General features: G+C 38.5%; 1 protein-coding gene and 1 pseudogene across 2 annotated transcripts; both read right to left on the bottom strand.

Moving 5' to 3' along the window:
• Positions 1–13,046: 13,046 nt before the first annotated feature.
• Positions 13,047–14,249, bottom strand: LOC143578108 (putative 2-oxoglutarate-dependent dioxygenase AOP1 pseudogene; annotated as a pseudogene). Its single transcript, XR_013143215.1, has 3 exons — positions 13,885–14,249; positions 13,480–13,801; positions 13,047–13,295 (listed from the first exon to the last, which is right to left on the bottom strand). The product of XR_013143215.1 is annotated as a putative 2-oxoglutarate-dependent dioxygenase AOP1 pseudogene (transcript).
• A 2,028-nt stretch (positions 14,250–16,277) lies between these two features.
• LOC143578114 (gibberellin 3-beta-dioxygenase 1-like) lies at positions 16,278–18,186 on the bottom strand. Its single transcript, XM_077061778.1, has 2 exons — positions 17,661–18,186; positions 16,278–17,361 (listed from the first exon to the last, which is right to left on the bottom strand). The coding sequence occupies exons 1-2, from the start codon at positions 18,083–18,085 to the stop codon at positions 16,743–16,745; spliced, it is 1,044 nt and encodes a 347-aa protein (XP_076917893.1). The 5' UTR covers positions 18,086–18,186; the 3' UTR covers positions 16,278–16,742.
• Positions 18,187–18,517: the final 331 nt, after the last annotated feature.

The raw sequence follows: 18,517 nt of genomic DNA, 5'->3' as shown, positions 1-18,517 counted from the left end.
ATGCGAATTGCTTCTAGTCTGGCTACCGGTGCATAGACCTCATCGTAATCAAGACCTTCACGTTGCCAAAAACCTTGCACAACAAGCCGGGCTTTATTTCTAATGATCACCCCTTATTCCGGAACACCCATTTCATTCCGATCGACTTCTTATTCTCTGGTTTCTTCACTAGCCTCCAAACATTCAGCTTCTTGAATTGCAACAGCTTTTCTTGCATGGCTTCAACCCAGGAGTTCTCCTTCAGTGCAAGCTTATAGTCCTTGGGTTCTACATGTGAAATAAAACAAGCAAAAAGACATATGTTAATGTTACCGGAAGTACTGCGTGTTTGGATGCCAGCGGACGGATCTCCAATGATGTTCTCAGTCGGATGTCTACGATGAATTGGTAGCAGTGGAATTTGGTCGACATGCTCGACTGGTGTGGCCTCAAGCTGGATAGTCAGGCTCTCTATGGGATGAAAAACAGTGGTCGCAGGGACAGCAGCACTTGGTTGAGGATCAATTTCACCTTCTTGCGGTTCGACCAAGTGTTCTGGAGCAATGGGATCTTCCCATAGGTTGTCATAAAATGGGACAACTACTGTTGGAACAGAGGTAGTGTTGGTGTTATCAGAAGCATCATTCGGACTTGGTTCAACCTGCACATCTGATGCATTGACCTCCATTGCAGGTCCTTGATTGTCTTCTTCTAAGGGAGGTGTGGGGACAGATTCCACCACACTTGGTTCTGCAGGAGGTAGCTCTGCTTGACCGACTTGAACATTTTGATTGTTGTCGGCTGACACATATGAATCAGAATCTGAATCAGTCATGTCTTCAACAACTGGCATTTCAGTGGTGTCAGCAGAGGGCTGCTCATCATTAACCGGGGCTGGTTGATTCGCCACGGGTTGTATATTAATTATGGGTGTAGCAGCAGATATGTCAACATGTCCAAGATCTTTCAAAACAGCATGCATCATGACAGACTGATCATCAGCAGGTTGAACCAGTGGAGAAACAACAGGGGAAACCATTGGTACAGCAGGTGTCATGTACATTCCACGAAACTGCTTAAACAAACTTTCATAATCAAACATCCAGTCCGGACCATTATGTGCATCAGTAGGGTTCAATTCTTGCCAATCAATGTTGAAAGACTCCAAGATTACCCTACTTTTCTTGTTGTAGACCCGATAAGCACATTTGTCGGCAGCATACCCAACAAAATAGCACTCATCTGCCTTTTCAACAAACTTGGAGGTTGTTCCTGTATTAGTTTGGAGTATGGTACAGGGACATCCAAACGTTCTGAAGAAATTTACCCTTGGCTTCGTTCCATAGAAGACTTCATACGAAGTCTTGTTCAGTCTTTTGTTCAGAAGCACACGATTCTGGGTAAAGCAAGCAGCGTTGATGGCTTCACCCTAGAAAATCAATGGTAGTTTGGAATATGAGAGCATTGTTCTAGCGGCTTCTACCAACGTACGGTTCCTTCTTTCAGCCACCCCATTTTGTTCTGAAGTGTAAGGTGCGCTGAGTTGATGAACAATTCCCTTGTTGTGACAGAATTCATTCACCACCTTGTTGCAAAACTCTGTACCGTTGTCACTTCTGATACACTTCACCTTCTTGTCAGTTTGATTTTCAACCAACACAATAAACCTGAGCAGAAACTGTGATGTCTCGTCCTTGTGCCCTAACAAAAATGTCCAACAAAAACGCGAAAAGTCATCAGTAATAACCAGACAATAGGATTTTCGACCTATTGCCATTGGTTGAATTAGACCGAAAAGATCCATGTGCAACAGCTGAAGAGTGGAATTTACAGAATTTACGGTTTTGGGTCTGTGAGGGAGTTTGTGCTGTTTGCATTTAGAACAAGATAAACATTTTTCAGCACAGTAAAAAGATTTTATTGGTAAACCCCTCACGTGATCACCTTTAACCAACTTATTCAAGTTCTTAAAGTTGACGTGACCCAACTGTCGATGCCATAAAGATGAATCATTTTCCGAGGCCTTGGACATCAAGCAAGAAGCAGAACGCATGGAATAATTGCTTCTCATGTCCAGAATGTAGGCATCATTATGCCTCGGAGTACGCAACATGATCCACTCTTCAGGGACCTTAAAACCTGGTTTCAATATAAGACATTCATTTTCTGTAAATAGGGTTGAGAATTTCTTATCACAGATTTGAGACACGCTGAGCAGGTTGTGGTTGAGTTGTTCCACCAGATTGACCTGATCGAATGTCAAAGTACCATTCGAGACCTTCCCTTGTTTGGTTATCTCTCCTCCAATGTCGCCGGCAAAAGAAACGTGTCCACCGTCGAATGATTTGATGTCGAACAACAAGGACTCGTCTCCTGTCATGTGTCGGGTGCAGCCACTGTCCAAGTACCAAATACTGTTGACAGGTCGTTCTGGCTGACCCTACACTCACGAAAAACCAGTTAGTGGAGGGTTTCCCGAGACGTACTTGTCTCAGGAAAATTAAACACAAAATCACCAAGTTTAATTTTATGATTTCTAAAAATATAATCTTTTGGTGAGTCAGAGTCTGAAGAGAAATCCCTCGAGGAACAAGAATTTTGATTTCCTTGGTTTTGAAATGGTTTTCTTGATTGCCTTCATTTTGGTTTAGGCTTAACCACAAAATCTTCTTGATTAGCCTTTGAGAAAACCTTTGAAGGGTTCTTGGGGTTTTCAGCTTCAGATCCCTTAGCTAACCTCTTCATTTCTCTTTGTGTTAGCCAGAAAGGTTTCTTGGGTTTTTCGGTTCTTTTGGGTCTGAAATTCGTCTCACTGGCAGAAGTGTAGGTTTGGTGAGGCATTTTCTTATGTTAAGCAGGAAATTTAGAAAATGTCTAACCAAACTTACTGTTTAGATCTCTTTGTAGCTTATGCCAGTTTTTGCAATGTTTTGCAAGATGAGACGGATTCCTGCAAACAAAACAACATTTTCTTTGGTTGCATTTATAGATATCTTGGTCACTGAGATATGTGTGATGGGGTGATGTTGTTGGGTTAACATTTCTGTAACATGTATCTGTTTTATAATGATGAACATTTGAAAATTTTGAAGCAAAATAGTTTGAATGTCTAGGTTTCTGTTGAGAATAATAATAGTCACTATCAATCTGATCATAATATTGAGCACTATTGTTTAAATTTGTATGTTGGGAAAAAGAGGTTTTCTTTGGTGTCACGTATTTACAGGAGGTGCTTGGTTTTTCATTTTCAAATTTGGATTTCTCTTTTGCTAAGTTCTTAACATTATGATCAGTTAATGAGCAACTCTGACTAGTCTGTTCATTAACCTTGACTTCAATGGTTTCATCAAAAACAGTTTCACATTCTGAATCAGAAGAAGAACATTCACTTTCATTACAAATATTTGTACAACAGTCATCACTAGATGTTTCACAAAACACAGCTTTTGATCCTGACATCAAGCTTCCTAACATTGATTCACACACTTTATTACAGACAGGATTGTTAATCATTTTTGTTAGTCCTACACAAGATTCAAAACGTGGTTCTAACTCTCCTTTTGGTTTACAACCCTGGTTAACCTTCCCACAATCACCACTTACATCACATGCTACACAAGACACGTTGACGTTAGACTTATCAGATGATGGAATTTGAGCTTTTGATGGAGAGGCAGCAGGAACCAATTTCACTGGTTTTGGTACCTTACCAATCCCATAGGCCATCTCTTCATCAGGAGAAGTATTATAGCTAAAATGGGGTAGGCAAGTATAATTATTATTCATTGGTGGAGGCACGCTGAATAATCATAACCTAGCCCTGACTTAACTTTAGTACTTCTCTGAGCTCTAATAAGATCATCTAATTTTTCAAATGATGCTTCAAATCTTTCAACTTGTTTTTCTTTTTCTCGTTTATCAGAAAGATCAAGTGTCAACTTTTCAATCTCATCTTTTAAGTTATTAATTATGTTCTTGTAATAGATGACATTGTGCTCTTCTTTAAATATTTTAAGTTTAATATTTGCAACATCATCGTGTTGAGTTTTAACTTTTTCAACATAGATCTTGTCAGCCTTTACATATTCAGCATTTAGTTGACGAAGTTTTGCATTTTCTTTCAAAACTTCGTCCTGAAGATATCTATAATTTGTAACTTCATTCTCGCAAGCTTGAGAGCAAAGATTTTTATTTACCTCATCAGAGGGTGATGCATTAGAACTTGCAGCAGTGGATGAGGATGCTTCATCATTTGTCGTGAAAGCCATGCCAGCTATGTTGAGAGGATTCTGCAGCTCTTGGAATTGATCATCCCAATCCATACCTGTTTGGACCTCCGATTGGGAGACAAGGGCCTTTGAGTGTGTACTTGAATTGGCCTTGTGTGGATGATTCCCAACTCTTTGAGCTGAGCTGCTTGGCTTCTGCACTTCATGCCTCTTTCCAGCAACTTTGCTGTTTTCTTCCTCTGTTACCTCGATCACACGAATATCATTTGCTGGCTTTGAGGGATTCGTGCATTCTCGTGAAAAGTGACCCATCTCACCGCAGTTGTAGCATCGTAGCTTTGACTTGTCAAATCCAATCCTTTTCCTGTCAGAGTCATTGAAGCTATCCTTCCCATACGTCTTCATGAAGTTTGTAGCTCTTTGCACAGCCATTGCCATTTGGTACTTGATATCCATATTTTCAAGATCCTTCTGATTTATATCTTTCAAATCCACAGTCTCAAAGTGTGGTGGCAATAGATTTCCCTGCAATAATTCTTCATGACATGACAGAAAGGCATGAACTATTGAGACATTTGAGTCATTCAACAATGGAAGAGCTTCACAGTAACTTGAAGGTTTGCTTGGTTGAGGTTTTGAAGATGAGGAAATCCCTTGAGCTTTCAATGCTTGGGCAACCGCACTATCGACTGCCTTCTGAATGAACTTGTACTTGAAGAGTCTGATTGATTGCTGGTTGAGATGAAAGCAGATGGTTGTGATGGCACACTTGGGGAGTACTTAGGAGTGGTTACAGGATACACGTTCTGTTGAGTCTTGCTTATGAAAGCAGTTGGCATTAAGGAAGCACTACTCACTCCAGCTTGATTCAGGGAACTTAGATGATTGTTCATTCTCATCTGCTCATCCATTTCAAATGACTTAATAGTAGAAATCAAATCACTGTTTGTCATGGCATTCAGATTGGTTGTTCTCCTGATCGTGATTGTGTTGTACTCCAACTATAGGGTAACGAATTCATCAACTTGTGATTGATCTCAGAGTTGGTTATGTTGACACTGGCAGCTCTGACTCTAACCATCAACATCTCAAATCTCTTTACCAAATCTAGCACAGCTTCACCTTGTCGATGGTTGAACATATTGAACTCTTCCTTCAATAGGGCCTTCTTGTTTTCCCTAATTTCAGCATTGCCTTCAACCTTTTCAACAAGTGCTTCCTACAAACCCTTGGCACTTGTGTGTTCACGAAGAGTCTCAGTGATTTCATTTGAAAGACAGACAGTTAAAATGAGATATGCTTTCTTGTCTTGTGCTAATAAGTCTCTGTCTGCTTGATCATAGTTTTCAATAGTCTTAAGTTGTTCCCTAGCATCAGTGCGAGTCACAGAAATATGAGGACCTTGTTCAAAACATCTCATTAGGTCAGTTTCAGTCAATGAGATGTAGTTCATGAACCTCCATTTGAAGTCGGCAAAGTTGTCATCTAAGGTCATAAACTTAGGAGGCTTCTGAGGGGTTCCCACTTGGTTTTCCAACAGCAAATAACCCTTTAACAACTCAGAATCAGTGCTCGTCATGGTCTTGGTGGTCTCAAACACTTATCCAACCTTAAGAAAACTTGAATTTTAAAACAGTCAACTTTTTCGAGCGAAACAGCTTTCAAGCGAAGCAAAAAAGATGTTTCAAGCGAAGCGAAAAAGTTAAGCAAGTGAAGCGAAAAATATTCTATGCGAAGCGAAGCGAAAAAGGTTCAGCCGAAGCGAAAAAGTTCCAGGCGAAGCGAAAAAAGTTCCAGGCGAAGCGAAAAAGTTTTAAGCTTCCAGAAGCAATCTTTCTCGGGATCCATTCCACCTAACTTGTCAGTACAAGGTCAAAGGTTGGTACACTGATTTTAATGCCATGAGAAGCGAAAAACTTAACATTTTTTAACACCTTTCAACAACTCATAACACCAAATTTTACCACCTTTTAGCCTAAAAATTTTTAGATCTAGAACTTGAACACATGTTATCTTCACCAAGAACACTTTCTAAGACATCTTGCCCAATTTTGTTTTTGTATTTTTTCTTATTTTTGTGAACTTTCTTTTCAAGAACACTTGTTTTCTTCTACTCAAGATCAAAACCCAAGGTTGTGATCCAAAACCCTCAACTAGTGAGCCGAAGCTTTGATACCAATTGTAGGTCCCGAGGCGGGTGGATCTAACAATGATCTTGGATCAACCGAGCTTAGTGCTAGCGGAAATCACACTAAGCCACCTAAGCGTTAGCAAAAGGTTTTCTATTGATCAACCATGAACAACCACTTCTCATGGCATGCTTCCTATTTATAGGGAAGCATGCATGAGAAGTAGGTCGCATCAAATACCCAATGAGCTTTACAACATTATTTCTCTTAGGCCTATCATATGTAATACAAACAACTAAAGCCCAAAACATATAATTACAATATAAAAGACTAAAACAAAATGGGACCAACAAAGATTAAACAACGTTCAAAGAAGTGGGGTTGTTATAATTTATATATCCATAAAAGAACAAATACTTTTTAGTTTTGACCCAACCAAAACCCTAAAACACGTTATTCGTGTTTGTGCCTCAAATAGACGGGTTCAGTTCAAGCTACAGACAAAATACGCCCATAACCATCTTTGGAATAATAATAATAATAATAATAATAATAATAATAATAATTATTATTATTATTATTTATTTCATGATTTAATTTGATATAAATATACCAACTATAAACTCAAACTCAAGCTCTTCGTTTAACAATGGTATAAATATGATTGTTTTTTAGGTGGAAAAACATGGACGTACCTTTATTCCTTTAATAATGCCGACCAAAGTAAGATTTTGATCATATGTTTAAATCAACTTCCAGAACATAATATCAAATTATCAGTGCACATACTGACATACATACACACATACATATACATACACTCATTTACGTATCCAAAAGGGGTGCCAGAACAACCTGTCCCGCAAAAGGGTATGCCTAGACAACCTCGTCTAACTTTTTTAACGATTACAAAAAGAAATGTCTTGTGACACCCTTGATACATACGATGTCGTTCATCATATCAATTAATCCAAAAGGTAAAAAAAAATGAAAAACAACTGTTTTACGATGACATGTCATCGATCAGGATAGACGTTTGAGTTGGCGCCATAGTATAACTAGTACGCATTATTTGTAAAATAGAGTAATTGAGAGAGAAATAACACGAGAAAGAAAGGATAAAGAAAAAAGAAATGACATTTTTGAAGAGTTGACTTTGTTGCTAGCCTTAGGCTGAGGGGTGTGGGGCGCTAACCTGGGCGCGAGAGCCCCTCCGCTCGCGCCTCGGGGCGCTAACCCCACACCACCGGGGCGCGAGCCGGGGCGCGAGCGCGGAAATCCAGGCAGGCGTGAGTGTGGTCGCGGGAGAAGAGAGAGAAAAAGCCGGTGGGCCCGCCCAAAAGAGCCGTTGGAGCTCCGATTTTTTTAAAAAAAAACCCCTAAAACCTCTGTATAATACCCCAAATTACTCCCATTTCAACCATATCAAAACACATTTTCACCTTACAAACCCTTATATAATATCCCAAACTCCTATATAATACAAAAAAATGTCTGGAAATTGGTACCCAAACCTAGATTCAGATTATATTGACGACGATTTATGGTCGTCACCAGACCAACCGATGTTTTATTCGGGGCCGCAAGAAACATCCGGCTTTCAACCATCCAACATACAACCGTCTCCTAACTTTGTTGTTCAAGAGACACAAGAATCACACGGTGATGCTACGGGAGCAAGAAGACGCGTCCACCGGAAAAAACAACTTGCAACGGACGGGCCGGGACCGGCTTCGACTCTGAGGACGAAACGGAAAACCACTCCGTGGTCATCGGATGAGAAGGAAGCCTTGTGTCGGGCTTGGATAGTCATTTCTGATGATCGGCGTTGCGGTAATTGTTTTAACGTTTTTAAAAATGATTTTTAATAAAAAAGTTAAATAAAAAAGTTAACTGGAAATCTAATTTAATTATTCATTTTGCAGCCGACTACCAAAAAAGCAAGGTTTTTTGGACAAAGGTTAGGGAGACGTTCTATACGCTCGTTGGGAGTACAGAGCGAAACGCCGATATGATTTCGGGTCGGTGGTCCGAAATCAGAAAATTTGTCGGCTTGTTTACTAATCTTTTCAACAGGAACGCCGGTCGTATGAGACCAAGTAGCAGTGATGATTTGGCGGTTTACAATTTCACTGTCGAAGAGTGGAGGCAGGAGTGTTTGCGGAGGTATGGGACGGTGAAGACGTGGGACGATTTAAAGTTGTGGGAGAGGTTGAAAAGGTGTTCCAAGTGGGTTGAGCTTGTGGCGCCGGACCATGATGCGGAAGTAGGGCCGAAACGGACTAAAACTAGTTCGTCTGGAGCGTATAGCACTTCCGCCGGGTCGGATTGCCTCGTTGGATTCGACCTAAACATTGCGGGGGAGGAAACGTCTTCACCGCCGAGGAGGCGGCCATTGGGACGGGACGCCAAGGGGAAAAAACCGGCTGAGGGGGGAGCCGTAAACATCGTCGATCTTGGTGAATCCCTCAATAAATTCAACAAAACCATGGAGGTGGTCTCTAATGACAAAAAGGAAAAAAGTCGAATGAGAGATTTGGACTTCCTTACAAGAGACTTCAGTAACCTAAATCCGGTCGATCAAATGCTGATGGAAAAGCAAAAGGAACGTATCCGAAAGAGGTTGATCGAAGAAGACCAAGCCGAAGAATAAGAATAATGTTTTTTTAGTACTTTAATTTTTATTTTATTTTATTTTTAGATATTAATGTGTTTTTTTTAATGTGTGTTTTTTTAATAATTTATGAGTTAATACGTTTTTTGAATATATTTATAAAAAAATAAAAAAAAATCCGCTGGAGCCCCTGCTGGAGCCCCTCCACACCAGGGCCAGGGGCTCCAGCGGGGGCTCCAACACCCACCTTATCCAGTTTCTCTCTCTGCCACACGTCACAATATTATTGGCTGGAGCCCCCACTCGCGCCCCCGTTAGAGCCCCCACACCCCTCAGCCTTAGGCTGAGGGGTGTGGAGCGCGAGAAAGGGCGCGTGAGGCCATCCGCTCGCGCTCCGGGGCGCGAGCACCACACCACCTAGGCGCGAGAGGGGCGCGAGAGGGGCGCGAGCGCGGATTTCCAGGCGGGCGCAAGGGTGATCGCGGGAGAAGAGAGAGGAAAAGCTGGTGGGCCCACCCAAAAGAGCCGTTGAGCTCGGGTTTTTTTAAAAAAAAACCTTTACAAAATGCTATATAATACCCCTAAATCAACCCATTTTAACCATATCAAACACAACTTCAATCTCCAAACTCATATATAATATCCCAAACTCCTTTATAAAACCCAAAATTTTTTTCCTATATATAACCCATTTCATATAAATCAATTACCACAACTTCAAAAAAAAATCCAAAAACAACCCATCGTCCCAATTTTTTTTTTAAAAATAATGTCGTCGTACTCGTCTGATTCCGACTCCTCCGAAGAGGATGATTTGCTTCTTCATGTAGGGGGAGTTTTGACCGCAACCGTGGTCAATCTCTTGCAAAATCAAGCCCATCAACCCCGATGCTAGGGGTCTTCCCGGTTTTACCCCTCTTCAAAAATGCACGGCTGCTATCCGTCAATTAGCGTACGGCATCTCGTCGGACGCTTTGGATGAGTATTTACAGATGTCGAAAAGGGTTGCACGTGAATCCCTTCATTTTTTCTGCCAAGGTAAAAAACATTAATTTTACTTTTTATTAAATATTTATTACATTTTGTAATATATATTGTACGTAGGAGTCATATCGACTTACGCTCGGAGATATCTGCGTAAACCTACAACGTATGACATCCAACGCATATATGAGGTGCACGCAGAAAAACATGGTTTTCCTGGGATGCTAGGTAGCATCGATTGTACGCATGTTGGATGGGCTATGTGTCCAACGGCCTGTCGAGGTCAGTTCCACCGTGGTGATCATGAAGGGCCGACCCTCATACTTGAGGCGGCGGTGTCACAGGATCTTTGGTTTTGGCATGCTTTTTTTGGTGTTGCTGGGTCAAATAACGACCTTAATGTTATCGATCAGTCACATTTGATCAACGACCTTATCGACGGGGTTGAACCACCTCAATCTTTTGTTGCAAATGGAGAACTCTTCAAGTACGGGTACTATCTGGTCGATGGTATTTACAACGAATGGGCTGTGTTAGTTCAAGCTTTTACAGATCCAATCGCCGACAAACGGAAGTATTTTACGAAGAAGCAAGAGTCTGCTAGAAAAGATATTGAAAGAGCTTTTGGAGCTATAAAAAAACAATATTATGTTCTGGCGAACCCGATACGTTATTGGACTCGGGAGAGGATAATGGACGTCGTCTACACGTGTCTTATCCTACACAACATGACGTTAGAAGACGAGGGCAAAGCTATATGCCAAAACTACCAAGGTGACATTCCGCCACAACCGTCCACAATCAGTGATCAACAAAAACTTCATAACATAGCAAATATCAAGAGCCGTGAGATACACGGGGATCTTCGACATGAGTTGGTTGAACATTTGTGGGCGAGGCGACCAGATGATCTTGTATTAGATTAGTTTTATTATTAAATATTATTGTTTGTTTAATTTTTAGTATGTTTTTTTTTATTATGAATTTTCAAAAAAATGTGTGTTTTTTTAAATAATTTCTTGTTTTTTTAATAATACGTTTTTTTAATACATTTATAAAAAAATAAAAAAATAAACCGCTCGCGCCCCCTCTCGCGCCCCTCCACACCAGGGCCAGGGGCGCGAGCACCACAACCAACACCCATCTTATCAAGTTTCTCTCTCTGCCACACGTCACAATATTATTGGCTGGAGCCCCCACTCGCGCCCCCTCTCGCGCCCCTCACACCCCTCAGCCTTATGGGTGCCAGCTTAATCCTTGATTAAAAGTACTTGCGGAACCACATCACATCACATGGACAATAAAGAAACAAAAGATATATGCTGAATATATTGCTAACCATAATCTTTAAATAAATCATCTATAGGTAGTTGCTTGCTATTTTGTAACTTTTGTTTATTAATATGTATGCAAGGATGTCTAATTCTATATTTATTTTTTCGTATACTGTTCTGCTTTGCCCTCTCGAATTTCCTAAGGGGGAGGGGGAGCTATGTGTGGTGTATGATTCTTTTATTGATTTTTTTAATAAATTTGTCGGTATTATTGTTTAATTGGACGTTTTAAAAATTAAGGATGTATATAGATAATGCTAACTACTGTCATGGATGATGGAATTTTAAAAAATCATCTACTAATAAACAAGTGTCATCGTTAAATTCACTCAAATAATATCTTACATGATAAATATGAAATCTTTATAAATATTTATCAAGTTAGGTAATTTTAAATTTTACAATTGATGTTTTTGGTTGCTATTTAGTGAATTAAATGTCTTTAAAAACATGCCTTTGGCAAATGACATGTTAAAAATGTTTTAATACTCATTAAAATATATTAGTGTCTTAAATCGCATTATTTTATTCATGTTGGCGTTGATTTAGTTACTCTTTTGTTCTAAAATTTATTTACACCCAAGATCAAATGGTCTAACTTTATAGTATCTCTCTTTATAATTTATACATGTGAGGTTGTAAGTGGGCTCAACTCCTTGTAAATGCAAGTTAAAGGTAAAATTTTGTTGTTAAAAAAAAGGAGAGTTATTTCTCCTTATTTAATTAGGTCAAACTGAAGAATAACATTTAAAACATTTAAAAGCCTTTTAAAACGATAAGTTATGTGCCACCGTTTGTGTATAACTTGAACGGTATGCTCAAACTCGAGAGTCTTAGGTCTAGGTATGACGGACAAGTGAGATCATGATTCTCGACGGTTTGGGACCAAGATAGAATATAGGATGGTCAAGAAATTTGACTTATAAATTATTAATGGGAAAAAAGATAAAATATGGGATGGTCAAGTAGTGAATTATTGAAGGGGAAAAAAAGAAAAATATAAGATGCATGCTAATAAACTACTAAAAATAGAGACTAATAGTCAAATGGTGATGAAATATACGTATATTTATCAATTCAATATTAAATAAGCTTCTCTAATTGTTGGCTAACTTGTTTCGTTTTTGTTTTTACTTAATGTTCAGGATCGAAAACGGATCGGGTCCGTTAATTGATTTTAGGCTAAAGATGCAGCAGATTGTGGATATATTTTATATGGGCTAAAATACCTAACTGGGCCTACAGTTATTGGGTTGGATTCGTCTAAATTCATCGGTGTCCCGGCCGTTCACCACTATTGAGACCACCATCTCGATCGTTCTTCATAAGTTAGTTACAAGATTAAGTCCACTCTTCATCAGCTGACTACTATCTTGCTTCTATTTTCTTGGGTCGTTTGTCTTTGTTGATTAGGTTTCATCTTTACAAGATTAAGTGATCTCTTTTTAAAATTTCATTAATAATTTAAGACTAACTGAATTGCACACAACCATTTTTCGAAGGTGGTTTATTGTGGATTACAGTCGGTAAGTACCGCCTTTATCGACAAATTACCATTGAAAATAAACTATTAACCAGGGGATTTTATAAATGAATCAAAACTTATGTGGCATGCATGTGACATTGCCAATATCATGAGATAGTAACATATTTTAAACACAATGAATGAACAACAAAAATAAAGTTCATACATCGATCCCAAGTTTATAATAATTTATTCTTTCAATGCTCAAAAACTAAGAAAAGCCTTGATGCAATGAGATTACTATGTCATGTTTCAGACGCCACAATAAGTCTTTAAGGCGAACTTGCTTTGAATGTCACCCTCTTTGTAGAAGAACTTAAGGAACTCCGCGTAATCGAAAGGCTTGTAAAGCAGCGGGTGTTCTTCGTCCACCATTTCATAGAATGATTTTACGAGGTTGTTTGATCTCTGTACCGAAAAGAACCCGAGCGAGTATCTAGCCATGGTTCCACCCATCACTACCCTATGAAATGGTACATGCAATCGACCATTCAACAAAACCTGTTTCATGTTCATCAAAAACCAAAGTCAAGAAAATCATTAGTTACGGATACATTTTTTTATCTGAATTTTACGAGGTTTCGTCGGGCATCCCTTTGCTATTACCGATGGAGGTAAAGGGTTCAATCCCCACAGTGTACAATATTTAGTTATTAAAGAAAACAGAAAGATATTATGTACTTGCATTAAATGTTTCACCAGCCACAATGATGAAAGAATTCGGAGAAGCTTTTACACGAAACCAATCGCCATTTTTCATTTGAATCTCTAACCCTCCAACTTCATCATGATGTAAAATAGTCATTATATTCGTATCCGTATGCGTATGGAGTCCAATATCTGATTCGTTTGGCTTGGGTGCTCGATATTTCATGACTTTGAGAAGGTAACTAGTCGATTTCATTTGTTCGCCAAAGTACTTACCCAAATCCAAGCTCTCGAAAACCATCTTCTTCACAATCTCGTCTAATTCACGCAACTTCTTAGAGTAAGTTTTAATAATCTCACTATAGAGAAACATGACTAATATTAATTATCCAGTAACATGAAAATGTATTCATTAAGAAGTAGTGTCTACAACGAAATGTACCGAAATTTGGGGTTGCCTTGAGGCCACATTAAATCTGTGAACTCGTCAACATATTCAGCGATGAACGGGTTGCCAATTCCCATGCTTTCGTAGAGTGGAACCTTGGGAGACTGATCATATCCATGAAAGGCTGTTTCGGACGTGTTTCGTTGCTTGGTTTCTAAGGGGAGATCGAACAGTTGCTTCAATGCATCGTTTACAGATTCTTGAAGATCTATTGACACGACCGAAGATGCCTCAAAACAACCATAATCTTGGAGAGCTTTAAAAACATCGGTTTTGATGGATTCCCAGATTGAAACATTGTTTGGATTGTTAGTATCTAACTGGGAGAAATCGATTACAGGTAGCATAATTGGACCATGAAAATTTTTAGTTTGTGAGTAATTAGGAGTGTGTTTTTAAATGGGTTTATTAATTAGGCATGTTTCAAACAAATTAATTGATTAGAATCGTTAAGCGCAAGAAATAAAATTTGTCTTTTAGGTTAGTTTTATATTATTTTTTTAACTTACTTTCACGTTTGCACTTTGTATTATATGAATGTACACATGTTATAAAACAAATGTTAGCCGTAATCTCATACCCGCGGCTTGTAACCCGGTGATACCAAGGTGACGTGATAAGTGAAGCGGATTGGATTTCAAACAGTGAGATGTTTATTATAGAATACACATCTTATGATGGCAGATTACAAGGAAAGGGAGCAATTATAGGAGTGAAATATGTCAATATGAACCTAATTTAGGTAAGACTAACATGTTTAAATACATTATTTTGGTTATACATTACTATTATGTTGGTATCTCAGGAACACTGTAAACAAAAATTATGTAAAATTAGAAGTAGTACCTTACACTATGTGTTGTGGTTTTAACTAACTTTTGAGTTAAAATGCTACTTAAACGTTATGTAGACAAAAACGAATTTACTAAAACCCTTTTAAATCGAATGTAGTGGTTTTAACAAGCTGTAATTATTGCTTAATCATTTTTTATTTACTAATATTTTTTTATTCAACAAACATAATAATTTAAATAATTAAACAACACAATAAAGTACTAAAACATGTCAATAAAATAAAAGTTACAGGCACATAGAAATTAAAAATATATATATATATGAAATACGAAGAAATGATACTTGACATGATGAAAACCAACAAAATTTGTGTAGACTCTACTAACGCTGGGGATCGACAACGGTTGGGCTTTACTAACGCTCGTGTTTTATTGTCCGACGCTACCCCATTGGTCAACCTCATTTTTTATAATTATTTTATTTTATTTTTTGTTTTAGTTTTGGTACAGTAACACATGTAAATGAAACCGACCGAGTTCACGTCGACTTACCGTCTCAACGCTTGGAACCAACAACGCTTGAGTTTTTCCATCGTTCAAATTTACCGACCTGCTCCGACACAATATGCTAGGTAAAACACTACTTTATATATAAGATTAAAAGTGAAGGTTGCTGTCAAAAGACTTAAATGAATATCTTATTTGATATATATATTTTTTGTTATATATTAATATAAATTTTTAGTGTTTATTTTGTTTGCTATTTAAAATATGCTAATATATATTTTTGATGTTTAGTTATGGTGTTATATTAAATCTAACATATGTCAATCGAATTCGTGTTGACTTGCTGTCACAACTCCAGTGTTTTACAAGCGCATAGGTTTTACTAACCGAATTAACACCGTCATAATTTTTTTTTGTATCATAAGCCATGCGAGAGAAGCTATTTATTTTTCGGATTTAGTGCCGCCAACGAAACTAACCACTACTGATAGAATTCATGTCAAGCGCTTAGAATTTTTATTTTTTTTTTTAATTTAATATCTATGTCATAACGAACTTAACGAACCTGACCTAATTTGCGCCCACATCGCTTCGGGTTGTGTTATCTAGCTTATTTGGAAATTTAGTAGCAATATCAATGATACTAACGTCTTGACATCACATACAAAATGTGGGCCTTTTACTTGATTTGCAAAACTTTAGTTCCTTATCTATATGGATCAAGTCTATACTTTTTTTCCCCTCACCCATACCACCCTTTTTCTTGGTTATCAATGACACCAAAATCCAAATTGGAACCCATAACCTCTGGCCCATTATAGAATGGACAAATTAAGCCCAGTTGGTTATTTATTCTTTGAATGGATAAACATTTCATATAGACCAAAGTTCTCTTTTTAGGTATTTTGGTAAGGAATATGTTCATAATTGTACATAGTTTAATTGAAAAAATATGCTTAAAATGCATGAACTTGATTGCATTTTTTTGTGTAAACTGGAACCAAACAGTTAAAGCTAACACTTTGTCTTCCGGAGAGAGGATGCATACATGGTGTTATTGGCTAATACTAGGACCATATGATGTGGGACCTTTACAAGCAGTGCCAAAATCCCTAATTTATGTGGCTAATATATATGAAACAGACAAATGCCAAGAGACAACCATGGCCTCACATTCTTTAAGATTCAACTTGCCCTTACTTGAAATCTAGCTAATCTATTATGGAGGTTTTGTTTCACTTTTTGGGAGCTTTCAAAATGGAATTATTAATAATGTTAATTTCAAGCATCTTTTTCCCTCTGTATTAGACCCAATGATTTAGCCAAATTGATCTTTTCTTTGGAGGAGGATCTTCCTTCAAATTTGGGGCACAAATGTGTCGGGCTAAGTGTCGTTTACCTCGATACGTTAATGGATTCTTTCGATATTTATCTTACATTAAGACAAATTCCGAAAAACAGTTGCTTGTTTCTTTATACTCTCACCTAGCTTTCATAAAACTTTATCCTCAAATTATTGACAAAGAATAGTTTCTAACTTCTTACACTTATTCAACCAACTTGGACACCGTTGTGATCGTTTGAATCTGCGAATCCGTTCAGAGGTGCACATACACGGACCGAAGACAACGCCTTGTTGAAGTGTTTTGCCTTGGTGCCAAGATACTCACTCCATGTAACCGGTCGGTAAAGTGGAGGGTGCACTTGATCTGTTAGTTTTGAAAGAGGTGAGATTTGAACATTAGATGGTGGTCCATAAAGATATGCAACCGACAACCGGTATTGGGTTCGGTTCACCATGGCTCGGTGCAGCACACTTGGGTACAAACCGTTGGATAGTATGTGAAGGAGGTCTCCCACATTGATCACAAGGGCACCTGGTATTGGTGGTACTGAGACCCAACCGGTTCCTTCTTTATGAGCCTGGAGTCCACTTGTGTTGTTTTGGTGAAGGATGGTCAATAGGGTTGAATCAGTGTGAGCCGCAAGACCCATGGCTCGATCAGGATCCGGACAAGCTGGGTATGAGTTTAATTGTAAAGCTGGACATGATCTTTGTGTGCCAGCCCATTTTACATCTTCCATAGTTACACCCAATGATCCCAACATCAACCACATGAGTCTTTGAGCTAATTTATTCATCTCTTCTTTATAGTTTTCAATTACATCACTGCAAAAGATCAATTACACTGTGATCAGTGGCGGATCAGTGACGGATCAAGAAGAAGAGTTTCAGGGTATCAAAGAAAAAAATTGCATATCAAGAAATGGCTTGTAATGTGAAAATAGCGGATCTTAAAGTCTTTGGGTATACGATATATAAAAAGTGCACTTTGCCAAGAAAGTTAAGGGTATTTCAGGCACCCCTGCCCCCCCACACAGATCCGCCACTGACTGTGATTACAATTTGTTCATGTATCAAAATTTTAAAATACACATCAAATCATGGAATTAAGGATTAATTTTTACCAGAATCGACTGTATCGGTTGGGCCAGAGTTTACGCGCATGCTCATACGGGGAACCGATTATGGTGAACCCTTCAGACCACATGAGTTTTGGGAAAAACGAAGATATTCTCGCAACACCATAGCCCGAAACACCATTTGGAGATCGAGCCGCTTTGAGCTTTTGCTGAGTAGGAAGTGCAAACAGTTTTTTACCAGCCGCTTCGATTTCGTCAAGAAGTTTTATAGGGACACCATGGTTGGTGACTTGAAACACACCCCAAGTTTTGCATGCATGGCCAACAAGTTTCATGGCGTTTGGATCTTTGAGATTGATCACAGGCACTGGATCGCGAGTACCGGAAGAGCTATGCGAAGGTTTTTGGTCTAGTGACAACCATGCATATGATTCTGGCAATTCTTTCATGGAGTTCAAGTCTAAATGCATGTTTTAGTGATGGTAATTAGTGAACACTTGGAATGGGTAGAATAGAAAGAAGAAAATATGGTGAGTGAAATGTGATGTGAGTACTGTATATATAAAGGAATGGGAGCTAAAGGCGACAGAAATGGTGGGGTATAATTATAATCGTTATCTTGTATTGTGTGTCTATGCATGGTGTCAGTTATTAGCCCTTCAGTTGTAACAGAATTTATTACACTAGCAATTAAATTATGTTCTAGTTTCATATCAATCATTATACATTAGTCTTCATTTCTAATGACGTCCACCTCACTACAGGCTAATGAATCCTTTACCGACAACTTCAATTCTATCTCGACGACATATTGTCGGAGAAATAGGGTGAATCAAAAAAATTTATCATATGGCTTCTACATCGACGACACATGCATCGTTGAGATGACTTTGGAGGATTTG

The sequence above is a fragment of the Bidens hawaiensis genome, unplaced genomic scaffold (assembly GCF_021521415.1).
Source record: "Bidens hawaiensis isolate Kalapana, Puna unplaced genomic scaffold, B.hawaiensis_p1.1 tig00029024_1, whole genome shotgun sequence".
Taxonomy (NCBI): Eukaryota; Viridiplantae; Streptophyta; class Magnoliopsida; order Asterales; family Asteraceae; genus Bidens; species Bidens hawaiensis.
Note: the sequence above shows the minus strand (reverse complement) of the source record. Positions and strands in the feature narration are given on the sequence as shown.